Below are 27,301 nucleotides of genomic sequence, written 5' to 3'. Positions count from 1 at the left end.
CCACAAAATGACAAAGTGAAAACATGTTAATTGAAACGTTTGCAAATGTATTAAAAATAAAAACAATAAATACCTTATTTACATAACTATTCAGACCCTTTGCTATGAGACACAAAATTGAGTTCAGGTGCATCCTGTTTTCATTGATCATCCTTGAGATGTTTCTTTAACTTGATTGGAGTCCACCTGTGGTAAATTCAATTGATTGGACATGATTTGGAAAGGCACACACCTGTCTGTAAAAGGTCCCACAGTTTACAGTGCATGTCAGAGCAAAAACCAAGCCATGGAGTCAAAGGAATTGTCCGTAGAGCTCCGAGACAGGATTGTGTCGAGGCACAGATCTGGGGAAGGGTACCAAAAGATTTCTGCATCATTGAAGGTGCCCAAGAACACAGTGGCCATCATTATTAAATAGAAAAAGTTGGGAAACACCAATACTCCTCCTAGAGCAGGCCGCCCGGCCAAACTGAGCAATCACGGGTGAAGGACCTTGGTCAGTGAGGTGACAAAGAACCCGACGGTCACTCTGACAGAGCTCCAGAGTTCCTCTATGGAGATGGGAGAACCTTACAGAAGGACAACCATCTCTGCAGCACTCCATCAATCAGGCCTTTATGCTAGAGTGGCCAGACGGAAGCCACTCCTCGGTAAAAGGTACATGACAGCCCACTTGGAGTTTGCCCAAAGGCACATAAAGACTCTCAGACCATGAGAAACAAGATTCTCTGGTCTGATGAAAACAAGATTGAACTCTTTGGCCTGAATGCCAAGCATCACGTCTGGAGGAAACCTGGCACCATCCCTATGGTGAAGTATGGTGGTGGCAGCATCATGCTGTGGGGATGTTTTTCATTGGCAGGGACTGAGAGACTAGTCAGGATCGAGGGAAAAATGAATGGAGCAAAGTACAGAGAGATCCTTGATGAAAACCTGCTGCAGAGCGCTCATGACCTCAGACTGGGGTGAAGTTTCACCTTCCAACGGGACAACCACCCTAAGCACACAGCCAAAACATCGCAGGAGTGGCTTTGGGACAAGTCTCTGAATGTCCTTGAGTGGCCGAGCCAGAGACTGGCCGAGCCAGAGACTGGAATGGCCGATTAATCAGGGCCGATTTCACGTTTTCATAACAATCGGTAATCGGTATTTTTGGCCACCGATTTCTTTTTTTCTTCATATATATATATTTTATTTTATTTTATTTTTTTATTTTTTTGTTACACCTTTATTTAACTAGGCAAGTCAGATTAAGAACACATTCTTATTTTCAATGACGACCTAGGAACGGGGGTTAACTACCTTGTTCAGGGGGGATTCAGGGATTCGTTTTTGCAACCTTCTGGTTACTAGTCCAACGCTCTAACCACCTGCCTTACATTACACTCCACGAGGAGCCTGCGTGGCAGGTTGACTACCTGTTACGCGAGGGCAGCAAGAAGCCAAGGTAAGTTGCTAGCTAGCATTAAACTTATCTTATAAAAAATGATCAATCTTAACATAATCAATAGTTAACTACACATGGTTGATGATATTACTAGTTTATCTAACGTGTCCTGCGTTGCATATAATCGATGCGGTGCCTGTTAATTTCTCATCAAATCACAGCCTACTTCGACAAACGGGTGATGATTTAACAAGCGCATTTGCGAAAAAAGCGCTGTCTTTGCACCAATGTACCTAGCCATAAACATCAATGCCTTTCTTTGAAATCAATACATAAGTATATATTTTTAAACCTGCATATTTAGTTACTATTGCCTGCTAACATGAAATTGTGTCACTGCCCTTGCGTTCATTGCCTGGCTCATTGCGAACTAATTTGCCCGACTTTTACGTAATTATGACATACCATTGAAGGTTGTGCAATGTAACAGGAATGTTTAGACTTAGGGATGCCACCCGTTAGATAAAATACGGAACGGTTCCATATTTCACTGAAAGAAAAAAACGTTTTGTTTTCGAGATGATAGTTTCTGGATTTGACCATATTAATGACCTAAGGCTCGTATTTCTGTGTGTTTATTATATTATAATTAAGTCTATGATTTGATAGAGCAGTCTGACTGAGCGGTGGTAGGCACCAGCAGGCTCGTAAGCATTCATTCAAACAGCACCTTCGTGCGTTTTGCCAGCAGCTTTTGCAATGCATTGCGCTGTTTATGACTTCAAGCCTGTCAACTCCCAAGATTAGGCTGGTGTAACCAATGTGAAATGGCTAGCTAGTTAGCGGGTGCGCACAAATAGCGTTTCAAACATCACTCGCGCTGAGACTTGGGAGTGGTTGTTCCCCTTGCTCTGCATGGGTAACGCTGCTTCGAGGGTGGCTGTTGTCGGTGTTCCTGGTTCGAGCCCAGGTAGGAGCGAGGAGAGGGACGGAAGCTATACTGTTACACTGGCAATACTAAAGTGCCTATAAGAACATCCAATAGTCAAAGGTATATGAAATACAAATCGTATAGAGAGAAATAGTCCTATAATTCCTATAATAACTACAACCTAAAACTTCTTACCTGGGAATATTGAAGACTCATGTTAAAAGGAACCACCAGCTTTCATATGTTCTGAGCAAGGCACTTAAACATTAGCTTTCTAACATGGCACATATTGCACTTTTACTTTCTTCTCCAACACTTTGTTTTTCCATTATTTAAACCAAATTGAACATGCTTCATTATTTATTTGAGGCTAAATTGATTTTACTGATGTATTATATTAAGTTAAAATAAGTGTTCATTCAGTATTGTTGTAATTGTCATTATTACAAATAAATTGGAAAAAAATCCTCCAATTATCGGTACTGGCGTTGAAAAATCATAATTGGTCGACCTCTAATTTGAACCCGATCTAACGTCTGTGGAGAGACCTAAATATAGCTGTGCAGCGACGCTCCCCATCCAACCTGACAGAGCTTGAGAGGATCTGCAGAGAAGAATGGGAGAAACTCCTCAAATACAGGTGTTCCAAGCTTGTAGCGCCATGCCCAAGAAGACTCAAGGTTGTAATCGCTGCCAAAGGTGCTTCAACAAAGTACTGAGTAAAGGGTCTGAATACTTATGTAAATGTAATATTTCTGTTTTTTGGTAAACATTTTGAAAAACCAGTTTATGCTTTGTCATTATGGAGTATTGTGTGTAGATTGATGAGGGGAAAAACGATATAATCAATTTTAGAATAAGGCTGTAACATAACAAACTGTGGAAAAAGTCAAGGAGTCTGAATACTTTCTGAATTCACCGTATGGTAAGGACATCCATCCAAGGGACATGAAAATATGTTAGATTTTCAATAGCAAGCACTTGAAAATCCATTCAAATTACAGGTACCACAACTTGGCTGATTATCTAAACAGCACATTGAGGAACTTCATCAACATGATATCTGGTGAAAAAACAGAGTAGCCAATGTTCTGTTGATGTGTGATGACCTTCTGTTTGACTTTCGCTGATGGGAATTCTTTCAGGACCAGTAAACGCTGCCATTCTGAAGTGATTATGGCTTGAATGTGTTCCATGGCAGTGAAATGCCATCCGCATCCACAATTGTCCTCGTCCAATCCTTTCACTGCATTTACAGTATATCCAGTCTAGCCCTCATGCATGTTTTATTTCCTCTCTTAAATATGGAGCTGGCTGGGATGTGGCTCTTTTTTTCTACATTCTTTGGCCAGTGTGCCAATTTGTCACAGAAATATGATGTTGGAGGCAATAACCGCTGATAGGCAGGGAGAGCAAGGCAAGCTGCATCATCACTTTCTGTACATGCAAGACCCTGTTAAAAGTTGGGAGGCAAATCCAGAGGGCTTTTAATGGTTTACACACTGCAGTAGACCTCACAGAGAAACGAGAATGCCCTAATTCAGGCGTTTTCAAAGTCTGGGCCTCCCTTCAGAAACAACAATTTGTTGCCCAGTTGCGCCTAACCATGGGCACATTCCTTTGCCCAGGCGTTGCTGACGCATGCCAGATCTTACAATGCCTGGATAGGTCATTTATGTATCAGCTAACCACATCAAGGTTGCGTTCCCTTGCTCAGACGTCGCATGAATTGACCAATGGTTGCGTGCCACACCATCGACTGTGCCGTTGGGCACCAGATTGGTATAATATTTGATGTGGTTAGCAGCTAGCTGATAAGTAAACGCAACCACCTCTACAGACCCTGGTCTTAATTGCATTTTTAAAACAATGCCATGCGTATTTGAAGTCAGGCACTGGAGGAGACAGTCATCAAATTCTGCTGATGCCTGGACAAATTCCCCTTTACAGACCAGAGGCCCTAAGGGGTCTGTCCACTTCCCAGGACTCATTACTAAACAGTAACAGTGGTCCCAGGACTACATTTTTTGTAGAATCTTCTGAGTTTCATTCGGTTATGTAAAATCATCATGTGAAAATCGACCCCTTGAGAAGGAAAGCACATTTTAAGATTAGGGGTAATTAAGGGCAACATCATTACTCAAACCATCTCATTTTTAGCAGACACACTCTGCCTGTTGATGATGATCATGAGGAACAAAATGTTCCAGCTCCAGCCACATCACATATTTACCCAATAAAAAGCAAGTGTGCAACTGGTAATATTCAACATGTGACACACTGCAGGTACATTGGTTTGGTGGCCTGAACAGCGGTGTGAATGAATGTGTGTGTACGTGTGTGTGTGTGTGCGAGAGAGAGAGCGTGCGAGGAGAGCGAGTGAATGTCCCTCCCTTCTAGCTCAGATAAGAGAGCAGGCTCGTGTCCCTGCATCTCCTGTTTGAAAAACACGCACTGCTGGCATCCTGTCAGGAGACTGCTGCTGTCGGAGAGAGACTGCCCATCAACACCACACCTCACCGCCTGTGAGTGGCCATGAATCACTGATAACTACCTCTATTACTCTGAATCTACCTCAAGCCTCTTCAGCATTTCATACCTGCCATGCAGGATACAAAGAGAAGGGGGATACATACTGTAGTATAATCTGGTTTGCAGATATCTATTCAGTAGTACCCTCTAAATCTAATACATTTGATACATGATGGATGTGTATAGGCTACACATCTGTTGATAGGACATTATTAATACTGAAGGGAAATGCTAAAACCATAGCATCACTAGTTCTACGACTCATATGTTTAGAGCTGAACCCCAGGAGGTTAGTGATAGTGATATCAGGATGCTACCTTCCTGGCTGGAGGACAGAGGGAAGAGAGGAGAGGAAAGGATGGGCCAGTCCGTTTATGCCGTGTCACTGCAGTGCTGCTGCTGGTTGCAGGGTTGGTTCCTGGAGACAGCCAGACTCAGCAAAATCTGCACTGCCTGCCTGAACACTCTGTAATTCAACCTCCAACAACAACACGCCTGCCCCAAGACGCACACAACCCCTTTGTACAGGGCCTCTTTGCACATCATGCACCCAACAGTAACACAAAGAAAATGCTTAGGCGTTTGGGCAATGGTTTTCAATCAGCATGGTTCAGTGACATGTTGAACCAGAACCATCTTTCGGTTTCAACAATTTCTCATCCTTACTGTGAGAGGATGGTGTGATCCATCTTCACATTTTCTGCATGAGACATCTGTGACGAGATGGCACACCCAGTTCCCTAAGTATACTGTCAGTTATGTGCCTAAGGTCTAGGGGTCGAGTGCACATGATGACAACCCCTGTGATTGTGAGTGTGTGTGTGTATGTGTGCGTGCATGTGCCTGTCCACGTGTTAGGTAACACCTCAAAATTATGCCGACTGCATAGGCAAGCATTTCTCTGAGCAGCACACAAAGGGAAAGTGAAAGCATTCATCAGAAATCTGATACCATTTGGCAGGTGTATTTCTTTATTTTTTTACATTTCCTGACATTATCTTAAAATAACCGCATATGCAGTACATGCATGTGCCGCAACATGCTGCATTCCATTGTTGTTGTCAGAGCCTCTGGTATCATCCACAACATCTAGCTCACAGCCTAACTGTGCTGTTGTACATGGAAGATATGGATGTTTGCCACAACAGTGCAAAATTAACTTTGTGTGTATCTTGAACATCATTGAGATTTCCATGAGCAATTACAGTACCAGATAACACACAACCAAACCAGCACCTGTTGCAACATCATCATGAAACTAAACGGAGAGGAAACGTGAGTCTGTTAGGATGCAGGCATGCCTCATTTATCACTGACAAAAGACAGTAGAGCCTCCTCCTTCATGGGCCAGTGAAGAATATTCTTGCTAATGTCACAATGTACTGCCAACAACGCATCACAAACAACCAGTGGACTTCGCCTGAGAGAAGATGCACAGAGGGGCCCAAACACTGAACTGACTGACATACATTGTAATATTTGAATGGAAAATATAATTTTGTCATAATATCTGTTCCATGGAGATGCTAGGAGATAAGGACACCCCATTTACTGCTTAAATGTTAATCATTGATTGTAGTGGATGATGGACTACATTATCTGTAAAGAAGGTTAGATACCACCCTACTATCAGGATTTGGCCAAATAATACAAATAAATAAATACAAATTGTATAAATTGGTAATAAAACATGCATAGATTTCTATTTGGTATGTTCTCTCTGGCTGATATGTTGGTATAGCACTCATATAAACATTGCCCTGCACTGTAAGTTCTGAGTCCATTCCGAAATGTCAATAAGGCCAAAATACATGGATCTATGTATAAATGAAAACATTACTTAAATATATGTGTTAAATTGGATGGAGGCAGGGTGGGTCAACATCCACTACAGCATTTCAAATGTAGTCAATGTTTTCCCTATGTTTTTCTCCAGCATTTTCTCCAACCTGACGTCTTTGTATGGGATGTTTTCAGTACATATATGATCTCATAGGGGTAGAGTCCCATGAAAGCTGTTTGAATACAGGGCTTCTTAAGATGATATTATATATCATAAATATTTTACAGTAAATTAGTGTACAATGAATTCATGCTAGCTAATAACAAGAAAGTATTCCCATTTACAGGTAACCTGCAATATGATGAATATTTGTGCCAATCTCATTGGGCAAACAATAGAGTCATATTTGTGCTATTATTCTCCATCCTTCTATTCTGTTCTGACAATAGATATATATGTATGTATGTATGTATGTATGTATGTATGTATGTATGTATGTATGTATGTATGTATGTATGTATGTATGTATGTATGTATGTATGTATGTATGTATGTATGTATGTATGTAATATATATGTATGTATGTATGTATGTATGTATGTATGTATGTATGTATGTATGTATGTATGTATGTATGTATGTATGTATATATATATATAGAGAGAGAGAGAGAGAGAGAGAGAGAGAGAGAGAGAGAGAGAGAGAGAGAGAGAGAGATGTAGTAGCCTATTATACAATATTACCTGTACAATACATGAATTATAGAATAATCAAAGTTAACAATATATTCACTTGACTAATTGCACATACCGGCAAGTTTAAATTATGACAAACGCAAAAATAGGCGATGTCTCTTTAAATCGAGAACCTGCCGGGGAGTAACGTAACTCCTATAATAAGAATAAAATAATAGACAAAGGTGCCTTGTACTTACCGCCACAGACATACAGAGCACTGACATTTTCCAGTTCTGAGCAAATGTTTGGCTACTTCTCATCGCACAGGGTGGTACATCATTCCTGCATGAGCAGGACACATATTCTAGAAACACTACTGGCTATGAAGCAATACCAACAATCTACTGCTGGTGTTCCTTCAACCGGCAGTTTTTTATAGTCTGTGCGGCGAGGGTGGACTAGCTTCAGATAGTATGAGATGAGAGATTGGTTCTGAAAGAATTGTATAATTCCCATAGCGATAATGGATAAGAAACTGAAATTCTGCCTCCTTTGGTCCAGGTTCCTGTGCGGTCTATGCAGCAAAGCCAGGGCGATGACAGAATAGGGCGGGTACTGGCGACAGACGTCACCAACTCGGTACTGGCGCTCCGCTCGCCCAAACCAAACGCAGTTGACTCGGTTTCCAGGAAGAAATTGCATTTACACTGGGAGACAAATGAAAATACAGTATGCCGGCTTTATATGTCTGGTGTATTTTACTTTCAAATACACCAGCATGAAAAATAACTCTTAGGCTCAAACTGAGGTTACATTTCATGTTGATGAAGCTATGTAGATTATAGATAATACAATAGACAAATATTGACTGATCTAACGTTAGCACAATGACTGGATGTCAATGGTAAGAGCTGTTATAGCATAGAGTTAGCAAGTCATAGTTAGCAAGTCATTGTGCTAACGATAGTTAGCAACTTCAAACTGCATGAAGAGACATACAAATGTTATCCAAGTTCATCTGACTCTGGGGAAGTAAATTGCCAAAATCCCGAAGTATACCTTTAAATATGTCCAGTGGGCTTTAAAGGCCCAGTGCAGTCAAAAACGTGATATTTTCTGTGTTTTATATATATTTCCACACTGTGAGGTTGGAATAATGCTGTGAATTTGTGAAAATGATGCTAATGCCCTTTTAGTGTAAGAGCTGTTTGAAAAGACCACCTGAAATTTCAGCCTGTTTTGATGGGATGGAGTTTTGGCCTGCCTGATGACATCACCAGGCGGAAAATTAGTTAATAGACCAATAAGAAAAAGTTCCAAACCTCTCTGCCAATAACAGCTAGTTTCCAGTTTTCACCTCCCTACACAGACCACTCTGTTGCTTGAGAAATTGCTCTTTGCTAATATGTTATTTTTGTACTTTTTTTTACCATTTTAATTGAAAACACAGTAAGGTGCTTAATTGTTACCCATAAATTATTTGAAATTGAGAAAAAAACAGCTGCATTGGACCTTTAACTCTGCCACCCCAAGGCCTATTTAAACTAGGGCAAATCACATACAATTTCCCTATGTTTTACTCCTCGCTCACAACGTCAATTAATGGACAATTAGTCCATTGTCGAGCACAGGGATGGGATGTCACCCTATTTTAGCATGCTGTTCTGTGATTTTAAAAAAGCTAAAAGATCCACTACCGAATGGTAGCCTTCACCCATACTTTCTGTTTTGTGATAGGGGATTTGCACATATTTTTGCATGTCACACAAACAGTGGGATTGGGTTCATATTGGCACAGTCATGCGGACTCTGCACATTTTAAGAATAGGAATTCTCTGTTTAATCCCCAAACCGTTATTACCATGAGACTGCCATGTCTACTACACAGCTGAAGATAAAGGGATGAAATGGGAAAAAGCCCTCACATGCCACTATGTAAGTGGGATAGTGACTCAGTAGATGGATAGAAAAGGCAGATCTAGTGCCAGAGACTGTCTGGGGATTCGCCTGCCTGGCCAACATTCCTGTGCACTCAAGCTGTGACGTGACATTCAACATGGATTTCCTTCCCTTCGCCTTAGGGGCATCTCTGTTGCCCTCAGATTAAATGTCACTAGATTGCTTTAAATATAACCAGATATAGGAAGGTGAAAAGTGTCTCCAAGTTCTGCACTCAAATCAAATGTTTTAATCAAGTATAAAATAATGTTATGGGGACTGCTGGGTGCTCAGTATCTGTTGAAATGTGACCAGGAAGTAGGGCAAATATCTAGTGAAAAATGCTAGTTGGCAGGTTTTAACAGAGTCCGCTTAATTCACTCATCTGGTACATGTGGGATAAAAATATGTTTGACATTCACTGGGGATTTAGGCTACACCAGAAGGGCATGGGATGTGGTTGAATCAACTGGTTGAATCAACGTTGTTTCCACATAATTTCAATGAAATTACATTGAATGTGGAATAGACTTTGAATTGACGTCTGTGCCCAGTGGGTACTTTATATTAATAATATATTTCAGTCCGAGCCTTTTATATATATCGTTTTTATATTTGTTACTAATGTTTTAGAATTAAATGAACGTGCGGCCTTGAGATGTTTTGGGAGAGAATGCATGCCACTTTTAGGAATTGAAATGATAGGCTGATCTTCATCAAACTTTTTGATATTGATAACATAATATATTAAAATATTTTACCAGTTGTCCACTAGCTACAAAACAATTAGACATTTTGAAATGCCTTATAGATATCTAATATAAATTGCCTACTAATCTTAGAGGCAGTTCTATTCAGCATAGGTCTACTCCGCCGTTTGTGTCTATCTTTCTCAGACTCTGTTCCACAAGCCAACTGCTGCAATAGGAACATTAAGATGGACCTCTGCTGGTCATCTTGGTCTGTTACAACCTGACGAGTGGATGTGTCTTGACTGTCTTCTGAAGTTTAAAGAAAACTTTATTTAGCCTACTGTAACTGCTCTATCATCTATAATCAAACTCTGTGTATTCTGTGTTTATTTAAGTAGCCTATTGTTGGCTATTGTATTATCTTGTGTGATATGTTTCTAAAATAAATTGAGTATAAGCCTTTATGAATTTGTGATAAATAGGCCTACTAAAGGCAAGGGAGAGTAGCCTAAGCTACGTCTAAAATTAGTGTGACATTTGCCTCACTTGGCACCAAACTCCACACTCTAGACGCCGCATTCACGTGCTAATCGGACCTAGGAAACTCTGCAATATCTGACTTTCTAACTGGTTGTAGTTTCACATTTCCGATATGGCAATTTACATTATTGTTTGTTATTTTGTAAGTCTACCTCTATGTCAAGGTTCGGCAACGTCCAATAGTCTATACGTTTTTTTTTTAATCCAGTTTTATTCACCTTCTCAGTTTTGCACCTGAATCCTGCCTGACTCCTGATGCTTTGCAATACCCCCCCGACAAGACAGTAGGGTTCACTATTTTACAATTAGCTTAAATACACTGAACCAAAATATAAACACATGTAACAATTTCAAAGATTTGACTGAGTTACAGTTCATATAAAGAAATCAGTCATTTGAAATAAATGCATTAATTCCACTAGCCTCTGCGTAAAAACAAAAATCTATGGATTTCACATGATTAGGACTACAGATATGCATCTGTTGGTCACAGATACCTTAAAAAATAAGGTAGGGGCGTGGATCAGAAAACCTGTCAGTATCTGGTGTGACCACCGTTTTCCTCATGCAGCATAACACATCTCCTTTGCATAGAGTTGATCAGGCTGTTGGTTGTGGCCTGTGGAGTGTTGTCCCACTCCTCTCCAATGGCTGTGCGAAGTTGCTGGATATTGATGGGAACTGGAACACGCTGTCATACACGTCGATCTAGAACATCCCAAACATGTTCAATGGGTGACATGAGTATGCAGGCCATGGAAGAACTGGGACATTTTCAGCTTCCGGGAATTGTGTACAGATCCTTGTGACATGAGGCCGTGCATTATCATGCTGAAACATGAGGTCATGGCGGCGGATGAATGGTACGTCAATGGGCCTCAGGATCTCATCACGGTATCTCTGCATTCAAATTGCCATCGATAAAATGCAATTTTGTTCGTTGTCCATAGCTTATGCCTGCCTGCCCATACCATAACCCCACTACCACCACGGGGCACTCTGTTCACAACGTTGACATCAGCAAACCGCTCGCTGACACAACGCCATGCACACTGTCTGCCAACTGCCCGGTACAGTTGAAACCGGGATTCATCCGTGAAGAGCACACTTCTCCAGATGTGGAGGTCCTGGGCTGGCGTGGTTACACGTGGTCTCCGGTTGTGAGGCCGGTTGGACATACTGCAAAATTATGTAAAACAAGGGAGGCGGCTTATGGTAGAGAAAGTAACATTCCATTCTCTGGCAACAACTCTGGTGGACATTCCTGCAGTCAGCATGGCAATTGCATGCTCCCTCAAAACTTGAGACATCTGTGGCATTGTGTTGTGTGATAAAATTGCACATTTTATGGTGGCCTTTTATTGTACCCAGCACATGGTACACCTGTGTAATGATCATGCTGTTTAATCAGCTTCTTGATATGCCACACCTGTCAGGTGGATGGATTATCTTGGCAAAAGATACATGCTCACTAACAGGGATGTAAACAAATTTGTGTACAACATTTGAGAGAAATAAGCTTTTTATTCATATGGAACCTTTCTGGAATATTTTATTTCAGCTCATGAAACATTGGACCAACACTTTACATGTTGCGTTTATACTGTATTTTAGTTCAGTATACATACCATAGTTTTAAAAAAGGATTTCAGATCACACTCTGTGTCAATGTTAGGATTTTCAACACAAGGTGGCAGCACATCTCACTAAGTGGCAATGTTCACTGATCAGAGAGATAGGCTATGGTATAAAAGCCAGCAACCAGCAAATTAAAGTCCATTGTTTTCTGACAGTGATTGCATTAATAATATAACATATATTCCCAGTATACAGTTTCAATATACAGTAACTGAAAATAGTTGGTACTTTACTTGCCATTGCAGTATTACTGTAAAAGTTTAGTGTGTGTATTTATTTGACTGAATGAACCATAAAACATACCAATAAGAGATCAAAGTGATGGTACTGAATCTTCATTCTCTACTCTACGATAAACTAGATCTCTATTCCCCAGTCTGAGCTGGCCCTGGTGTCCCTCCATGTTTATCATTTCTGTGGTTAGATTCATTTGAATAGAATTTGTGTTTACGCTGCTTTCTATAGGATGTTGATACTCTTCTCAAATGGACCCACTCAAGCGAATTTGCACTCTGTACTTCCTTTTAAAGTGACACTGCATGTAGTACAGATAGGCCAAACATGGATTGCTCTGCTAAGAGAGGACAGGGGAGACAAATGGGCCTCACTGGACCAACTCTTCATCGGAATTTAGGACCAGCAATTTTTCCTTAGCATATGAACTGACAAGGAGAAACTTGGGCCCTAGTCATAGCCTATCAGCAGAGGTATATAATTAATATAGTTATTTTAACAATTTGCTATAGGTCCACAACTTTTTCCTCGTCAGGTAATGTGGTCAGGAAAAAACCCAAGCCCTAATCATAATGCAGTCTACATAGGAAAACTGTGAGCTTTAGCAGTTCAAATAATATCAACAAAATAGATGTTTGAAAAGCATAAACTCTGCATGTCTCAGTACATTGATAGTAGGCTGATAAATCTGCTCCCCTGCACAGTATACGATGCAAAGATATTGTGCATTTAATGTGAAAATGTAATTTTGTCAGAACAGCTGGGGAGAACCCTACTGAGTTTGACATAGAACAAACACACACTAACAATGATTCATGGCATGTAGGATGCACATACACACACAGAGAGAGACTGTCTAGCTCTCCCTGTTTTTATCCCTCATCTCAGTCTGCGAATTGGCCACTAAAATAACTCTCAGCATAAGCCTCACATGCCATTATTTGGTCAATTAAACAGGGAAATTATGAAATGGGACAGATTGGCTTTTATGCCAGAGCACCAAGGTGTGTACCCCCCACCACACATACACCTCTCTCTCACTCTTCTCTTTTTCTCTCTCTCAAGAAGTGGTATGGGACACTACGTGGATATGTAGGTTCATCACACAGTGCCATTCACAAGCTCAAATATTTATTTATAAGAAACAAATATTATAAAATCAAATATCTTAGTTACCTATTTAATACAATGAAAGCGTGGAATGACCATTATATTCGCTGGACTCTGGTCCGGTCAGGGCTACCCCCGAATTCACTACAATATGATCAAGATAGGCTCCATGGTCCAATTTCGCCCCCATGGACCGATTGTCGTCTGATGATGCAAATGTCAAAACGAATGTTCACCAGGAAACTAATGTTCACCAGGAAACTAATGGCCACCGTTGACACTCAACACTGATTCAAGTGATGGACTTCTTTGATCCCCAAACCATTCCACTGTTCATGCTCTCGGCTAATGAACGAATGGCAGCCCAACTTCCTCTCGCGGGACTCTCCTTTCTAAATATCGCGGAGTTTCCTTCTGTTTTGTATGTGTGTGGCAGGCGTAGTTTCAGGCAAGTCTAAGAAAGGTGGAGACTTTCGGGATAACTTCCTGTACAATAATCTTGATATCATTAGCTACAAAGATAGGTTTGGTTGGCTATTCAAGCAAAGACGAATGGCTTAAGTAACGGTGTGCTAAACTTGATTATCGGTATTGAATTAAATACACATATAGTAGATAGCATTCAAGCTGCTATATAACTCAAGCAACCGGATAGCAGATTCCAAACATCTCATATATCGAGACGGTCCTGGCCACATTGAAGGACAGTATGGGTGAGTGTTTTCGTTGTGTGGTTTTTTTGTTTATCGTTATGCTTATCCGATGTTCCCCGCTTCAAGTTGCCTTCCTTTAACCAATACGAGGGATACATTGACATCATCAATCGTGACTGGATTTGGAGTAAAGTTATGCTCCTTGTGAGATGGATCAATCCACAAACGTTAAGTTAGCTAGCTAGTTACAATAAGTTAGCTACCATCAAGACGTGATAATGTCAGCTAGCTAACTAGATCCATAGCTTCCATGCTGTCATTAGCTGCATCTTGCCAGCAAGTTAACTCAATTATCTAACTACATAGCTGGCGCTAACCAGGCAATTCAATGGCCATGTTTTTGCGTCAGGAGTAATGGCTGCTGTATGCATGTACAGTAGTTAGCTAGCACCAACTAATAATTTCAATGTTTTAATAGCTCCAGTGGAAAAGCAAATGGGATGCCATCATCTCCACCCTCGCCTTTGTACTTGTTTGTTTACTTAGCTACAAGGGTTGTGCGTTGAGATTTGAGTAACGTTAGCTAAGGAGTAACATTTCCCTCCTACTGCTTGTTATTTTTGTACACCATTCCAAGCTAGGTTTGCCCTTGGATAGCTTTCTTGCAAATATTGTGTCAAATAGGTTTGACACATTTCCTTGACTTTCGACGTGTCTCAGTTCCACACCCAAAGTATGGAGGGGATGATCTTGACACATTGAAAATGTGAATCTGCATTTCATGAAGTCAGTTAGCTGAACGCGTAATGTTGGATGTGTAACATTCAGAGTGAAGTTGTTCAACACTTCGCTATGTTGTGAAACTGGTTCAGGTTTAGACTTATTTTTAAACATACTGTTCACACGACAAGATGGTGTCTTCGGTTTATTACTGGGTTGTCAATTGTTATAGAGGTTCAGTAACTAACTTGCTTTGCAGTAGCTGATATGTTTAAACATGTCAGAGACCGTTGTGAGCCCCTCCTCATATTCTGTCTCTGTGGCATGCTCTCAATCTTTCTATCTCATACTTTGCACATCTGCAGTGTGGTTTGTCTTAAGGGTAGTTAACATAACATATGGATTTTCATTACAATACGTATCAAAGTAAAGTTACAATGTAAAGTTACACCTCAATTTCTTTTTTCGAGTTATTACATAAAACTGATCAGAATACCAAAGAATGCTGACGTCATGCCTGAAATAACATTTGCAGGGTGTGACGCAATATGGAGGACCCTGCAAGCCAGCCTATTTATTCCCCACAATGAAAACTCCAACAGAAATAGCTTAAAATGTATAACTTTAAATTAAACCAAATCGTAGGTACTCATAACTATTGGTTTCAATACAATGTTCAGCCAACTACCAAGCAAATACTTTATGAATTTGTATTTACAAATCAGCTTGCAAGGTTGCTAGCCTGCTAAAGTTAGCCCTACTATCCTGTTAATGTTACAGTAACCAATTGCTATCAACACCTAGCTTACAGCTACATTAAAGTAAACCGACATTTTGGAAATGCATAACGCCATCAAACAAATTTTCAAATAATGTGGCCGATAAATTTGTTCATATGGCTGAAGGCTAAAAACAGCCAATATCTTGTTTCTACAATGTGTTTTAGTTTGAAAGAATCAATTTTTTGTTTACACCACCCATTAACACCAACCATTCACTATAAAACCTTTATCAACAAAAAACAGCAAAATACCCAAAATTATGGGGGAAAAATAAGTATGCCTAAAACATTTATTTAAAATAACCAAAAAATACAAATTCAGAAAAACCGTCCAAGAATGTTCTTAATGTTCTGGTCTTATAAGGATTTTGGAGTTATTGAAAGGGTTGAAATTGAAGAAGTGTCCAAGTAGGCTTGGTGCAAAGTTCTCAGATACATTTTGGAGTATTCACAACTGCAACTTGAAAGTGTAGGCAACGCTCTTCAGGTAAGACTCCAGCTGTTTAGTCGTGGTGTACTTCTGAACCAGTGACTTCAGATCCTTCTGTTGCTTGCGGTGGAATGTCAGCAAGTTGCTGCTCCATTTTCATTTCACCTCTGATGCTGTCGTTGCAATGCCTCAATGAACTTTCAAATGGTGGGGTGGATAGCGCCAAGTAAATGTTATGTCAGCCCTCCACTCCGTTGTTGGTCTTTGCCAAGTCTTGCAGCCAGCATCGTAGCAGTTTTATAATTCTGAAACTATAAAAAAGAGAAGCAAATTAGCAACTGTATTATTGGCCTTGGGCATGCTGTCATTAAGAATAATAAAGCCATTGTTATGGTAAACAAGACACATCTTTTGGTAAGATTGGCTTTCTTCCAATGCATCTGACCTTCTCACCTACCCATGTTGCCTGAAAGTATGTTAGGTGCTCCTCCAGTTGATGTTCCGGATGCTGAAAGAACCGGGTATCCAGCATAACTTGGAGATAAAACTCATTGGCCTATGATATTGATTGTGTTTAAGACATGGGTCTTTAGTTTTATCTTGTCATTTTTGGTATTAAAAAATATGATTGTAATTTGACATTAAAAAAGAAATAATTATTTCACATTTATTTAACCAGATAGGCTAGTTGAGAACAAGTTCTCATTTACAACTGCGACCTGGCCAAGATAAAGCATAGCAATTCGACACATACAACAACAGAGTTACACATGGAATAAACAAACATACAATCAATAATACAGTAGAAAAATCTATATACAGCATGTGCAAATGAGGTAGGATAAGAGAGGTAAGGCAATAATGAAGACATTATGTAGAATTACAGGAAATTATTTTAGAAAACTTTTAAAAAAATTCAGACCCGCAAATAGGATCCCTGTCAGCCCATGGTCGTCCTATATTAAATGGACTTATTAGACTGTTAAAATGTTGGAGGAAAGGCAGGTATTTTATATTAACATTGGATTTCTGTAGCTCTAATTTCATAGTTTTTGTTAGTAGGCCTACCCATGTCTCTCCTCACTCAGAATGCCTGCTCACTGATGTCAGTACCAAAGCTGATAATTGTGACTTGATTAAATTGTAATGATGTGAATAATAATAATGATGGTGAGAGCCCAGTATAGCCTAACCCTTTAATCATAGGCTATTGTTACCTTGTTTCTAAAATCACAATGGTTCCATTTCTATAGTCATACAACAGATCATTTTTTTAATTGAAACTTTCAAATGTTGACCTTTTACCAGAATTTATTTTCTCGCATGAAATGGTCTATTTTTATAACTGATCAAATTTGTTATGCTATAGCCTATAGATAATATTTTGCCCATATGAACACATTTTATTTTAGGCCATATAAAGGACAGCTATGCATTATTTTAATGAAAAGAATCAAACAGATGCAACATTGTTTCACATTCTTTAATAAAAGACTTATAAACAGAAACAGCCAATAAGCTATACAGCTGGCTTCAGTTTCCCCGCCAAATAGGCCTACAAGGAAACTCGACATAACTTGATGACGTTGAGTGCACAAGGGGGGTCTGTACGCTGCGTAGTACCTTCCACAAAAAGTTTTGCTCTACAAAGACACATAAGCGGAACACAACAAAAAAAATCCAGCTAATATGAAGTAGAGAGAGCGGAGACTTACCGATTTTGATGGCTGAGTTTAGCTACCAAAGTCAAAGAAGAGCCAAAGAGAGGCATTCGGAGGGAGAGTCAGCTAGCTAATCCAATAGCAATATAGTGAAGTAAATCCACATTGAATTTACACTCATGTTGTACTGGTAGATCGGTAGGAAATATAGGTTGCAGGGTTCACATTCACGCTTGGCACAGCACCTGGTTTGTCAGTCTCATTCCGAATCCTGCCTTCCACTGGTTATACTAAGCCATCGGAGTCCTCCGGGGTGAAATGAGCACCTTGTACAGTAGACGTGCGCACGGTTCCCATACTCCAATCTGCTCACTTCAACTGGACAAACCGTTCCAATTTCAAAGCTTGCTTATCGTTTTTGGGCCACAAATGAGTCGTCCTTGTGGGTATTACCTCACTAGCTACAAATGACAGAGAACTACTACAACTCGCTCGTTCGACTAACACTACCAAACGTAGGAACATTTTTGCAGTTTCTTGCTCAAATGTATATGGTTTCTTCTTTGTGGATGTATAGTTGAAGTCGAAAGTTCACATACGCTTAGGTTGGAGTCATTAAAACTGGTTTTTCAACCACTCCACAAATTTATTGTTAACAAACTATAGTTTTGGCAAGTCGGTTAGGACACCTACTTTGTGCATGACACAAGTCATTTTTCCAACAATTGTTTACAGACAGATTATTTAACTTATAATTTACAGTATTACAATTCCAGTGGGTCAGAAGTTTACATACACTAAGTTGACTGTGCCTTTTAAAACAGCTTGGAAAATTCTGGTTCTGATAGGCTAATTAACATCATTTGAGTCAATTGGAGGTGTACCTGTGGATGTATTTCAAGGCCTACCTTCAAACTCAGTGCCTCTTTGCTTGACATCATGGTAAAATCTAAAGAAACTAGCCAAGACATCAGAAGAAAAATTGTAGACCTCCACAAGTCTGGTCCATCCTTGGGAGCAATTTCCAAACGCCTGAAGGTACCACGTTCATCTGTACAAACAATAGTACGCAAGTATAAACACCATGGGACCACGCAGCTGTCACACCGCTCAGGAAGGAGACATGTTCTGTCTCCTAGAGATTAGTGTACTTTGGTGCAAATCAATCCCAGAACAACAGCAAAGGACCTTGTGAAGATGCTGGAAGAACAGGTACAAAAGTCTTTATTTCCACAGTAAAACAAGTCCTATATCGACATAACCTGAAAGGTCGCTCAGCAAGGAAGAGGCCACTGCTCCAAAACCTGATGAAACAAAAATAGAACTGTTTGGCCATAATGACAATCATTATGTTTGGAGGAAAAAGGGGGAGGCTTGCAAGCTGAAGAACACCATCCCAACCATGAATCACGGGGGTGGCAGCATCATGTTGTGGGGGTGCTTTGCTGCAGGAGGGACTGGTGCACTTCACAAAATAGATGGCATTATGAGGAAGGAAAATTATGTGGATATATTGAAGCAACATCTCAAGACATCAGTCAGGAAGTTAAAGCTTGGTTGCAAATGGGTCTTCCAAATGGACAAAGACCCCAAGCATACTTCCAAAGTTGTGGCAAAATGGCATAAGGACAACAAAGTCAAGTACTGGAGTGGCCATCACAAAGCCCAGGCCTCAATCCTATAGAAAATTTGTGGGCAGAACTGAAAAAGCGTGTGCGAGCAAGGAGGCCTACAAACCTGACTCAGTCACACCAGCTCTGTCAGGAGGAATGGGCCAAATTTCACCCAACTTATTGTGGGAAGCTTGTGGAAGGCTACCCAAAACATTTGACCCAAGTTAAACAATTTAAAGGCAATACTACCAAATACTAATTGAGTGTATGTGAACTTCTGACCCCATGGGAATGTGATGAAAGAAATTAAAAGCTGAAATAAATCGTTCTCTCTGCTAATATTCTGACATTTCACATTCTTAAAATAAAGTGGTGATGCTAACTGACCGAAGACAGGGAATTTTTTACTAGGATTACATGTCAGGAATTGTGAGAAACTGAGTTTAAGTGTATTTGGCTACGGTGTATGTAAACTTCCGACTCCAACTGTACATAGTAGCTCAGTAGCACCAACATTTGGTTTGGAATGTAATTATATGCTAGATTGGCTAGTAGCTAACTTTAGTCAGTTGGAATTCAACGGAACAAAAATATAAACGCAATATTTAAACTGTTGGTCACATTTTTCATGCACTGAAATAAAAGATCCCAGAAATTTTCCATTTGCACAAATATCTTTTTGATCTATAATTTGTGTACATCCTTGTTAATGAGGATTTCTCCTTTGCTAAGATAATCCATCCACCTGACAGGTGTAGCATATCAAGAAGCTGATTAAGCGGCATGATCATTACACAGGTGTGCCGTGTGCTAGGGACAACAAAAGGCCACTCTAAAATGTGCAGTTTTGTCACACTACCTATGTCTTCCCAGTCATGTGTTATCCATAGATTAGGGCCTAATTAATTTCAATTGATTGATTTCCTTATGAACTGTAACTCAACAATCTTTGAAATTGTTGCATTTTATATATTTGTTCAGTATAGTTTGGTAGCATTGGTTCTCCATATGACGTTGTGAAATAGCGACATTGTACGTGTGGGTGCCCCCGAGAATCAAACCCACAACCCTGGTGGTGCAAGCACCATACTCTACCTACTGAGCCATACAGGCATTGTAGGTAGTTCCGAAGATATCCAGAAATCAATTAATAAGTATTTAAAAACACTAAAATATAACTATGTTTTTAGTTCGTGACTACAACTAGGTCTTTGATCACACTGTGTTTTTACTTTGAGTAAAAACACATCGCTTCTTACCCTTTAAGCCTTTAGGTGTAGGTAACCTCATACCTAGTGCAAAGTCAAAGTATCAGGCCTCCCACTTTAACTTTACTATTTAACTACCACATGCACACATCAGAAGCTTTTCTGATCAGTGGGAAAGTATGAAGTTATGAGTTTTCCTCTCTGCTGATATGGTGGATAGCAGTTAGTCAGTCAATGTGTGTGTGCATACTGTGTGAGCGTGTACTACGTTCTAGAGGAGCCTGGGTAGAGCTGCTCAGAATGCGGCTGGCAGGCAGGTCGCCTTCGTGGCCTTGACTGTTTCTCCCTCTCAGATTTAATACATCACACTGTCACTGGGTTACGTAAGCCACACATTGAAACAGAGCCCGACCAGGAAGCACTGTAGTGAGGGAAACAATCATCTGGATCTGGAGGTCTTTTCTATCCAGCTGTCTCTGGCTCAGCCTTGAGAAAATGTCCTTGAGTAATTTCACTTCTACACTAGGCCAGGGTAGGCCCTGGGGCAGTTGTACATTCTGTCTCAAGCAGCATGTCAATTCTAAATTGAAACTCTAAAGGACAAAAATATATAGGAAGGATACAGTGTGTCAGACTAGCTTGACTGGACGTGGAAGTATGTGTGCACACGCACCTATTTGTGTAAACACAATGGTCTGACTCAAAATGGGCTGGATGAGGCTAAAGTTGGTAAAGGTGCCAATGTTTAGGCCTAGGTATTGGCTAGATAGTAATGAGACTAGATCATTGTCTGGATCTCTACACTTCTCTTTTATTAGGTGATAAAATCAGAGCACGTTGAGAGCTTCAAGTTCCATGGTGTCCCCATCACTAAGGATCTATCATGGTCCAAACACACCACCACAGTCGTCAAGAGGGGACGACAATGCCTGTTGGAGACTGAAAGATTTGGCAAGGGCCCTCAGATCCTCAAAGTTCCACAGCTGCACCATCGAGAGCATCTTGACTGGCTTCATCACCACTTGGTATGGCAACTGCTTGTCATCCGACCACAAGGCACTACAGAGGGTAGTGCGTACGGCCCAGTACATCACTGGGGCTGAGCTCCCTGCCATCCAGGACCTCTATACCAGGCGATGTCAAGAGGAAGGCCCTCAAAATTGTCCGACTTTAGCCACAGACAGTTCTCTCTGGTACCTTATTCTAAAATGGATGAAATAATATCCCATAACCACAAAGCAAAAAAAGGTTTTTAGACATTTTAGCCAATGTAAAACTTTTTTTTTTTACTGTGAAATACCACATTTAGACCTTTCACTCAGTACTTTGTTGAAGTACTGAGTAAAGCGATTACAGCCTCGAGTCTTCTTGGGTATGACACTACAAGCTTGGCACACCTGTATTTCCTCTCAAGCTCTGTCAGGTTGGATGGGGAGCGTCACTGCACAGCTAATTTCAGGTCTCCAGATATGTTCGATCGGGTTCAAGTCCTGGCTCTGGCTGGGCCACTCAAGGACATTGAGACTCCTGCAGTCTCTTGGCTGTGTGTTTAGAGTCATTGTCCTGTTGGAAGGTGAACCTTTGCCCCCAGTCTGAGGTCCTGAGAGCTCTGGAGCAGGTTTTCATCAAGGATCTTTCTGTACTTTGCTCTGTTATTCTTTCCCTCGATCCTGCCTAGTCTTCCAGTACCTGCTGCTGAAAAACATCCACACAGCAAGATGCTGCCACCACCATGCTTCACCATAGGGATGCTATTTGCCAGGTGATGAATGGTGCCTGGTTTCCTCCAGACGTGACGCTTGGCATTCAGGCCAGAGGTCAAGCTTGGTTTCATTAGGCCAGAGAATCTTGTTTCTCATGGTCAGAGTCCTTTAGGTGCCTTTTGGAAAACTCCAAGCGGGCTGTCATGTGCCTTTTTACTGAGTGCCTTCCGTCTGGTCACTCTACCATAAGGACCTGATTGGTGGATCGCTACAGAGATGGTTGTCCTTCTGGAAGGTTCTCCCATCTCCACAGAGGAACTCTGGAGCTCTGTCGGTGACCATAAGGTAACAAAATGTGGAAAAGTCTAGGGGTCTAAATACTATCAGAATGCGCTGTATACAGCTATTTTATTTTGTACTCCCTATATATGTTATTTTTACTCTTTATTTTTTTGTTATTCACAGTGTCACTTTCATTTCATGTTATTTTTTATTGGACCCGTAAGCCAGCATTTCACTGTTAGTCTACACCTGTTGTATACGAAGCATGTGACAGTTAAAATTGTATTTGATTGTACCTACTTTTTCCATTACAATGATTTCAGCCCCCTTGGTAATGCGTGTCTTTGTATTTCAAAAACGGCCCTCTCTTGAAAGCAAACGCAGTCTTCATGAACTGGGCCCCATTCTGCTGTGTTGGCCACTGGCAGACGCATCATAAAAGAAGCTTCTCAATCAGTATTACTGGACAGCAACTCAACATTGGGATTGGTCCAGGGGGAAAAAACTCTTGTCACTAGCAATCAATTGACTCTGAAATTACAGGTCATGGCATTCGCCTAGCCTACAGCATCCACCAATGACCCAGCCTGCATGGCTGGCTGTCTTGGATTATATTTTTTCCCCCCATTGTCTGATAAACATCTCCTTTCTCAAATAGCACTTTTTTTTAAAACATTTTCACAGGCTAGTTCCCAAGACATACACAGACAGACAAGCAGAGAGAACTGGAGGATATTGAGCAATGGGAGAGGGAGAATCTCTAAGTGCCTCCCTTATGAAACACTGCTGTGGAACGAATCCCAAAGCTTTTGATCATCTCTATTGCTGACTCTCCCCTAAGTGTTGTTGTGACACAGTGTGTTTCTGTTGCCAAAGGGCCTGAGTGAGTTACTGAGCCCAGTCTCTCCCCCTAGTCTCCACTTCATTTAGCATATAGCCTAGCCCTACCCTCCCTATTATGTTAGTTAGAGCTAGTCCTATACTTGCCAATATTGGTGACTCACAAGAATGTGTACACTTACTTGGGGTTATTAATAGCGTTGTATGTTGAGTTGTCTTGGAATGTTCTCTGAGTTTAAGGCTTTCCCCCACCCCCTTCTACTTACAGAGAAACAAACCTGTGTTTATTTGGTGACCTTGTATGGAACAGAATGCTTCAGGCTTGACTTTCAGAATGTGTTGTTTTGGTTTTATAGTGGGGCCCTTGGAATCAACACCCAGTTGTTGCAAATGGTGTAGACTACATTCAGCCTAACTGAAGCAAATCAATGCTTTACGTGGCATGCCTTATTATTGTGCAAATGTGTGTGAAAGCAACTGAAATGTTTAATCAAAAAAACGTTTCAGTCATCTTTGTATCCATAGATAGGCTATATGATGCTAGTAGTATTCAAGATTGTTCCTCTTTCACTTCAAGTAGGGCTATCACTTCACTTTCAACTGGTGTGCTCTTAGGTCAGTTTGTTACAAGGCCACCACCTGTGTGTGTGTGTGTGTGTGTGTGTGTCGCCTGCCTGTCTCCCCCTGAGCGTTAGAGGAGGCTGATTAGAGAGTGGAAGCCATGGTCCTGTTCTAATGACACAGTAATCTAGCGGCAGATATGTCTCTCATAAACTCAACCCAACATGAAAGCCTTCTCTGCTTTAAGTCTGTCAGGCCCTCTTCGTTAGGCATTTTAACTAGCCTTCTGCAGGACTGACTTTCCATCAAAAACACAAGTACCATACACTGTAGGATAAAGAACATTTTAAGACATGTTTGTGTTGACAACCGTTGGTTAGCGAGGCAAGGCAGGCTATGTGACCACAGCCTCAGTCATCTGAATCATGGCAGCTCATCATCCAGTTGACAAAACACTATTTATTTAAAGCCATGCTTTCAGCCATTTGTCTCAATATAATTTATGTCTATAATGATGGCCACTTCAGCAGAAAAGCCTATTGGTAATTTGGAGCACAGTCAGTCGAAGCCTTTCCCCTGCTGATCCTCAGTGAGCGCGGACCAATAGCCATCCTCATGGTACTGTATGTGTTCTGACTAAGGCATTGTCAGCCTGGCAGCCCCGCTGACCTAAATCCTCAATACTATGCCATTTAATGCACAGGCAGGCAGACAGGCCAGCAACAGGAAAGCATAGCACAACACTGAATGGATATCTGAATCACAAATGAATCTAAGGGTTGTCATGTGTAGCCTGTGTGTCTGTGAGGGATGCTGGCATGCTCACACGACTTGTGAGTGTTTGTGAAAATATCACTTTCCAATGTTGCGGTTGGTTTGGTACTTGGCCTGGCTGTTGGCGGTTCATTGGTTTTGTACTTTGGTAGAACCAGGCTTGGAGCAGTGGGAGTAGTCGACAGGACATTGGTTGCATGGCCTCAGGCTACATTGGGACTCTACTGTACTGAATCCCCCCCATCCTGTCTGTTCAACAACATGGGCTGCTCTCACTACTATTGTGTCTTGGCATCATAGTATTGATTGTTGTGATCTCTCCCTGTATGCATTTGTCTACAGTGTTTCTTCCGGTCTTGGACGTGCCAGTGGTGTTATTTCATTAATCAGCGGACCCACTTTGTTCCGGTAGCACGCAGTGCACAGCTAGTCTGGACCTCTCTCTCACTGTGAGCATATGCTTTAAATCCAGCTGTGTGTGTGCTGTCTGCGCCCTAGGCCTACAGCAACTAAGATGTTTTGAGCAGGTTGAAATATTCCATATTGTTTATAAAGTAGACCTAAGCGACTAGGCTCCTGGACCCGTTTTTTCAGCCCAGGTCTCCTTCAAAATTAGAGGTCGACCGATTAATCGGAATGGCCGATTTTAATTAGGGCCGAGTTCAAGTTTTCATAACAATCGGTAATTGGTATTTTTGGCCACCGATTAGCCAAATTATTTATTTATATATATATATATATATATATATATATATATATATATATGTATGTATGTGTATTTTTTTCTTTTTTTTCTTTTACACCTTTATTTAACTAGGCAAGTCAGATTAAGAACACATTCTTATTTTCAATGATGGCCTAGGAACTGGGGTTAACTGCCTTGTTCAGGGGGGATTCGGGGATTTGTTTTTGCAACCTTCCGGTTACTAGTCCAACGCTCTAACCACCTGCCTTACATTGCACTCCACGAGGAGCCTGCGTGGCAGGCTGACTACCTGTTACGCGAGGGCAGCAAGAAGCCAAGGTAAGTTGCTAGCTAGCATTAAACTTATCTTTTAAAAAAACGATCAATCTTAACATAATCACTAGTTAACTACACATGGTTGATGATATTATGTCCTGCGTTGCATATAATCGATGCGGTGCCTGTTAATTTCTCATTGAATCACAGCCTACTTCGACAAACGTGTGTTGATTTAACAAGCGCATTTGCGAAAAAAGCACTGTCATTGCACCAATGTACCTAACCATAAACATATTTAGACTTAGGGATGCCACCCGTTAGATAAAATATGGAACGGTTCCGTATTTCACTGAATGAAAAAACAAGATGATAGTTTCCGGATTCGACCATATTAATGACCTAAGGCTCGTATTTCTGTGTGTTTTATTATATTATAATTAAGTCTATGATTTGATAGAGCAGTCTGACTGAGCGGTGGTAGGCACCAGCAGGCTCGTAAGCATTTATTCAAACAGTACTTTCGTGTGTTTTTCCAGCAGCTCTTCGCTGTGCTTCAAGCATTGCGCTGTTTATGACTTCAAGCCTATCAACTATAATTTAATATAATTTGTGGAACGTTATAACAGGAATCTATTCCAAAAACTTTGTAAATAACAAGGTTGCCAAAAAACAATGCATACAAAGTTGTATAGCGGCAGAATAAGATACCGGGTAGGGAGTGGTCTATTTCATTGCGTTTTTCACTCATCACATTTATTCCGAAAAATGTCTATGGACAAACATTAAGAATAAGCTACGTGGTGAGTTGATGCCTATTCGGCAGCTAGTTAGCTAGGTTTGTATGCGTTGCTACGTTGTATGCGTTGTTGGTTGGCAACCTTTTACTTTACGTTTTTTGGAACAGATTCCTGTTGGAACATTCCACAAATTATACCCACCCCTTCAAGCCTATCAACTCCCAAGATTAGGCTGGTGTAACCGATGTGAAATGGCTGGCTAGTTAGCAGGGTGCGCGCTAATAGCGTTTCAAATGTCACTCGCTCTGAGACTTGGAGTGGTTGTTCCCCTTGCTCTGCATGGGTAACACTGCTTCGAGGGTGGCTATTGTCGATGTGTTCCTGGTTTGAGCCCAGGTAGGCGCGAGGAGAGGGACGGAAGCTATACTGTTACACTGGCAATACTAAAGTGCTTATAAGAACATCCAATAGTCAAAGGTATATGAAATACAAATCGTATAGAGAGAAATAGTCCTATAATTCCTATAATAACTACAACCTAAAACATCTTACCTGGGAATATTGAAGACTCATGTTAAAAGGAACCACCAGCATTCATATGTTCCCATGTTCTGAGCAAGGCACTTAAACGTTAGCTTTCTTACATAGCACACATTGCACTTTTACTTTCTTCTCCAACACTTTGTTTTGCATTATTTAAACCAAATTGAGCATGTTTCATTATTTATTTGAGGCTAAATTGATTTTATTTTTGTATTATATTAAGTTAAAATAAGTGTTCATTCAGTATTGTTGTAATTGTCATTATTATAAATAAATATTAATAAATCGACTGATTAATCGGCAGCGGCTTTTTTGGTCCTCCAATAATCGGTATCGGCGTTGAAAAATCATAATCGGTCAACCTCTACT

General features: G+C 40.7%; 2 protein-coding genes across 4 annotated transcripts in view; one reads left to right on the top strand and one right to left on the bottom strand.

The window, feature by feature from the left end:
* Positions 1-7,913, bottom strand: part of tnfrsf21 (tumor necrosis factor receptor superfamily, member 21) — a 38,053-nt gene extending 30,140 nt beyond the window's left edge. The window contains exon 1 of the mRNA XM_014144600.2: positions 7,568-7,913. Coding sequence (XP_014000075.1) covers positions 7,568-7,630 — 63 coding nt within the window. The 5' untranslated portion in view covers positions 7,631-7,913. The remainder of the gene's footprint in view (positions 1-7,567) is intronic.
* A 5,961-nt stretch (positions 7,914-13,874) lies between these two features.
* The window catches only part of cd2ap (CD2-associated protein), a 76,163-nt gene continuing 62,736 nt past the window's right edge, over positions 13,875-27,301 (top strand). For 2 of the 3 annotated variants that reach the window (XM_014144592.2, XM_014144589.2), the window contains exon 1: positions 13,875-14,175. In XM_014144592.2, the coding sequence (XP_014000067.1) occupies positions 14,172-14,175 (4 nt within the window). In that variant the 5' untranslated portion in view covers positions 13,875-14,171. The remainder of the gene's footprint in view (positions 14,176-27,301) is intronic. The other variant, XM_014144591.2, reaches the window with a different exon arrangement.

This window comes from Salmo salar, chromosome ssa15, assembly GCF_905237065.1.
Source record: "Salmo salar chromosome ssa15, Ssal_v3.1, whole genome shotgun sequence".
Taxonomy (NCBI): Eukaryota; Metazoa; Chordata; class Actinopteri; order Salmoniformes; family Salmonidae; genus Salmo; species Salmo salar.
Note: the sequence above shows the minus strand (reverse complement) of the source record. Positions and strands in the feature narration are given on the sequence as shown.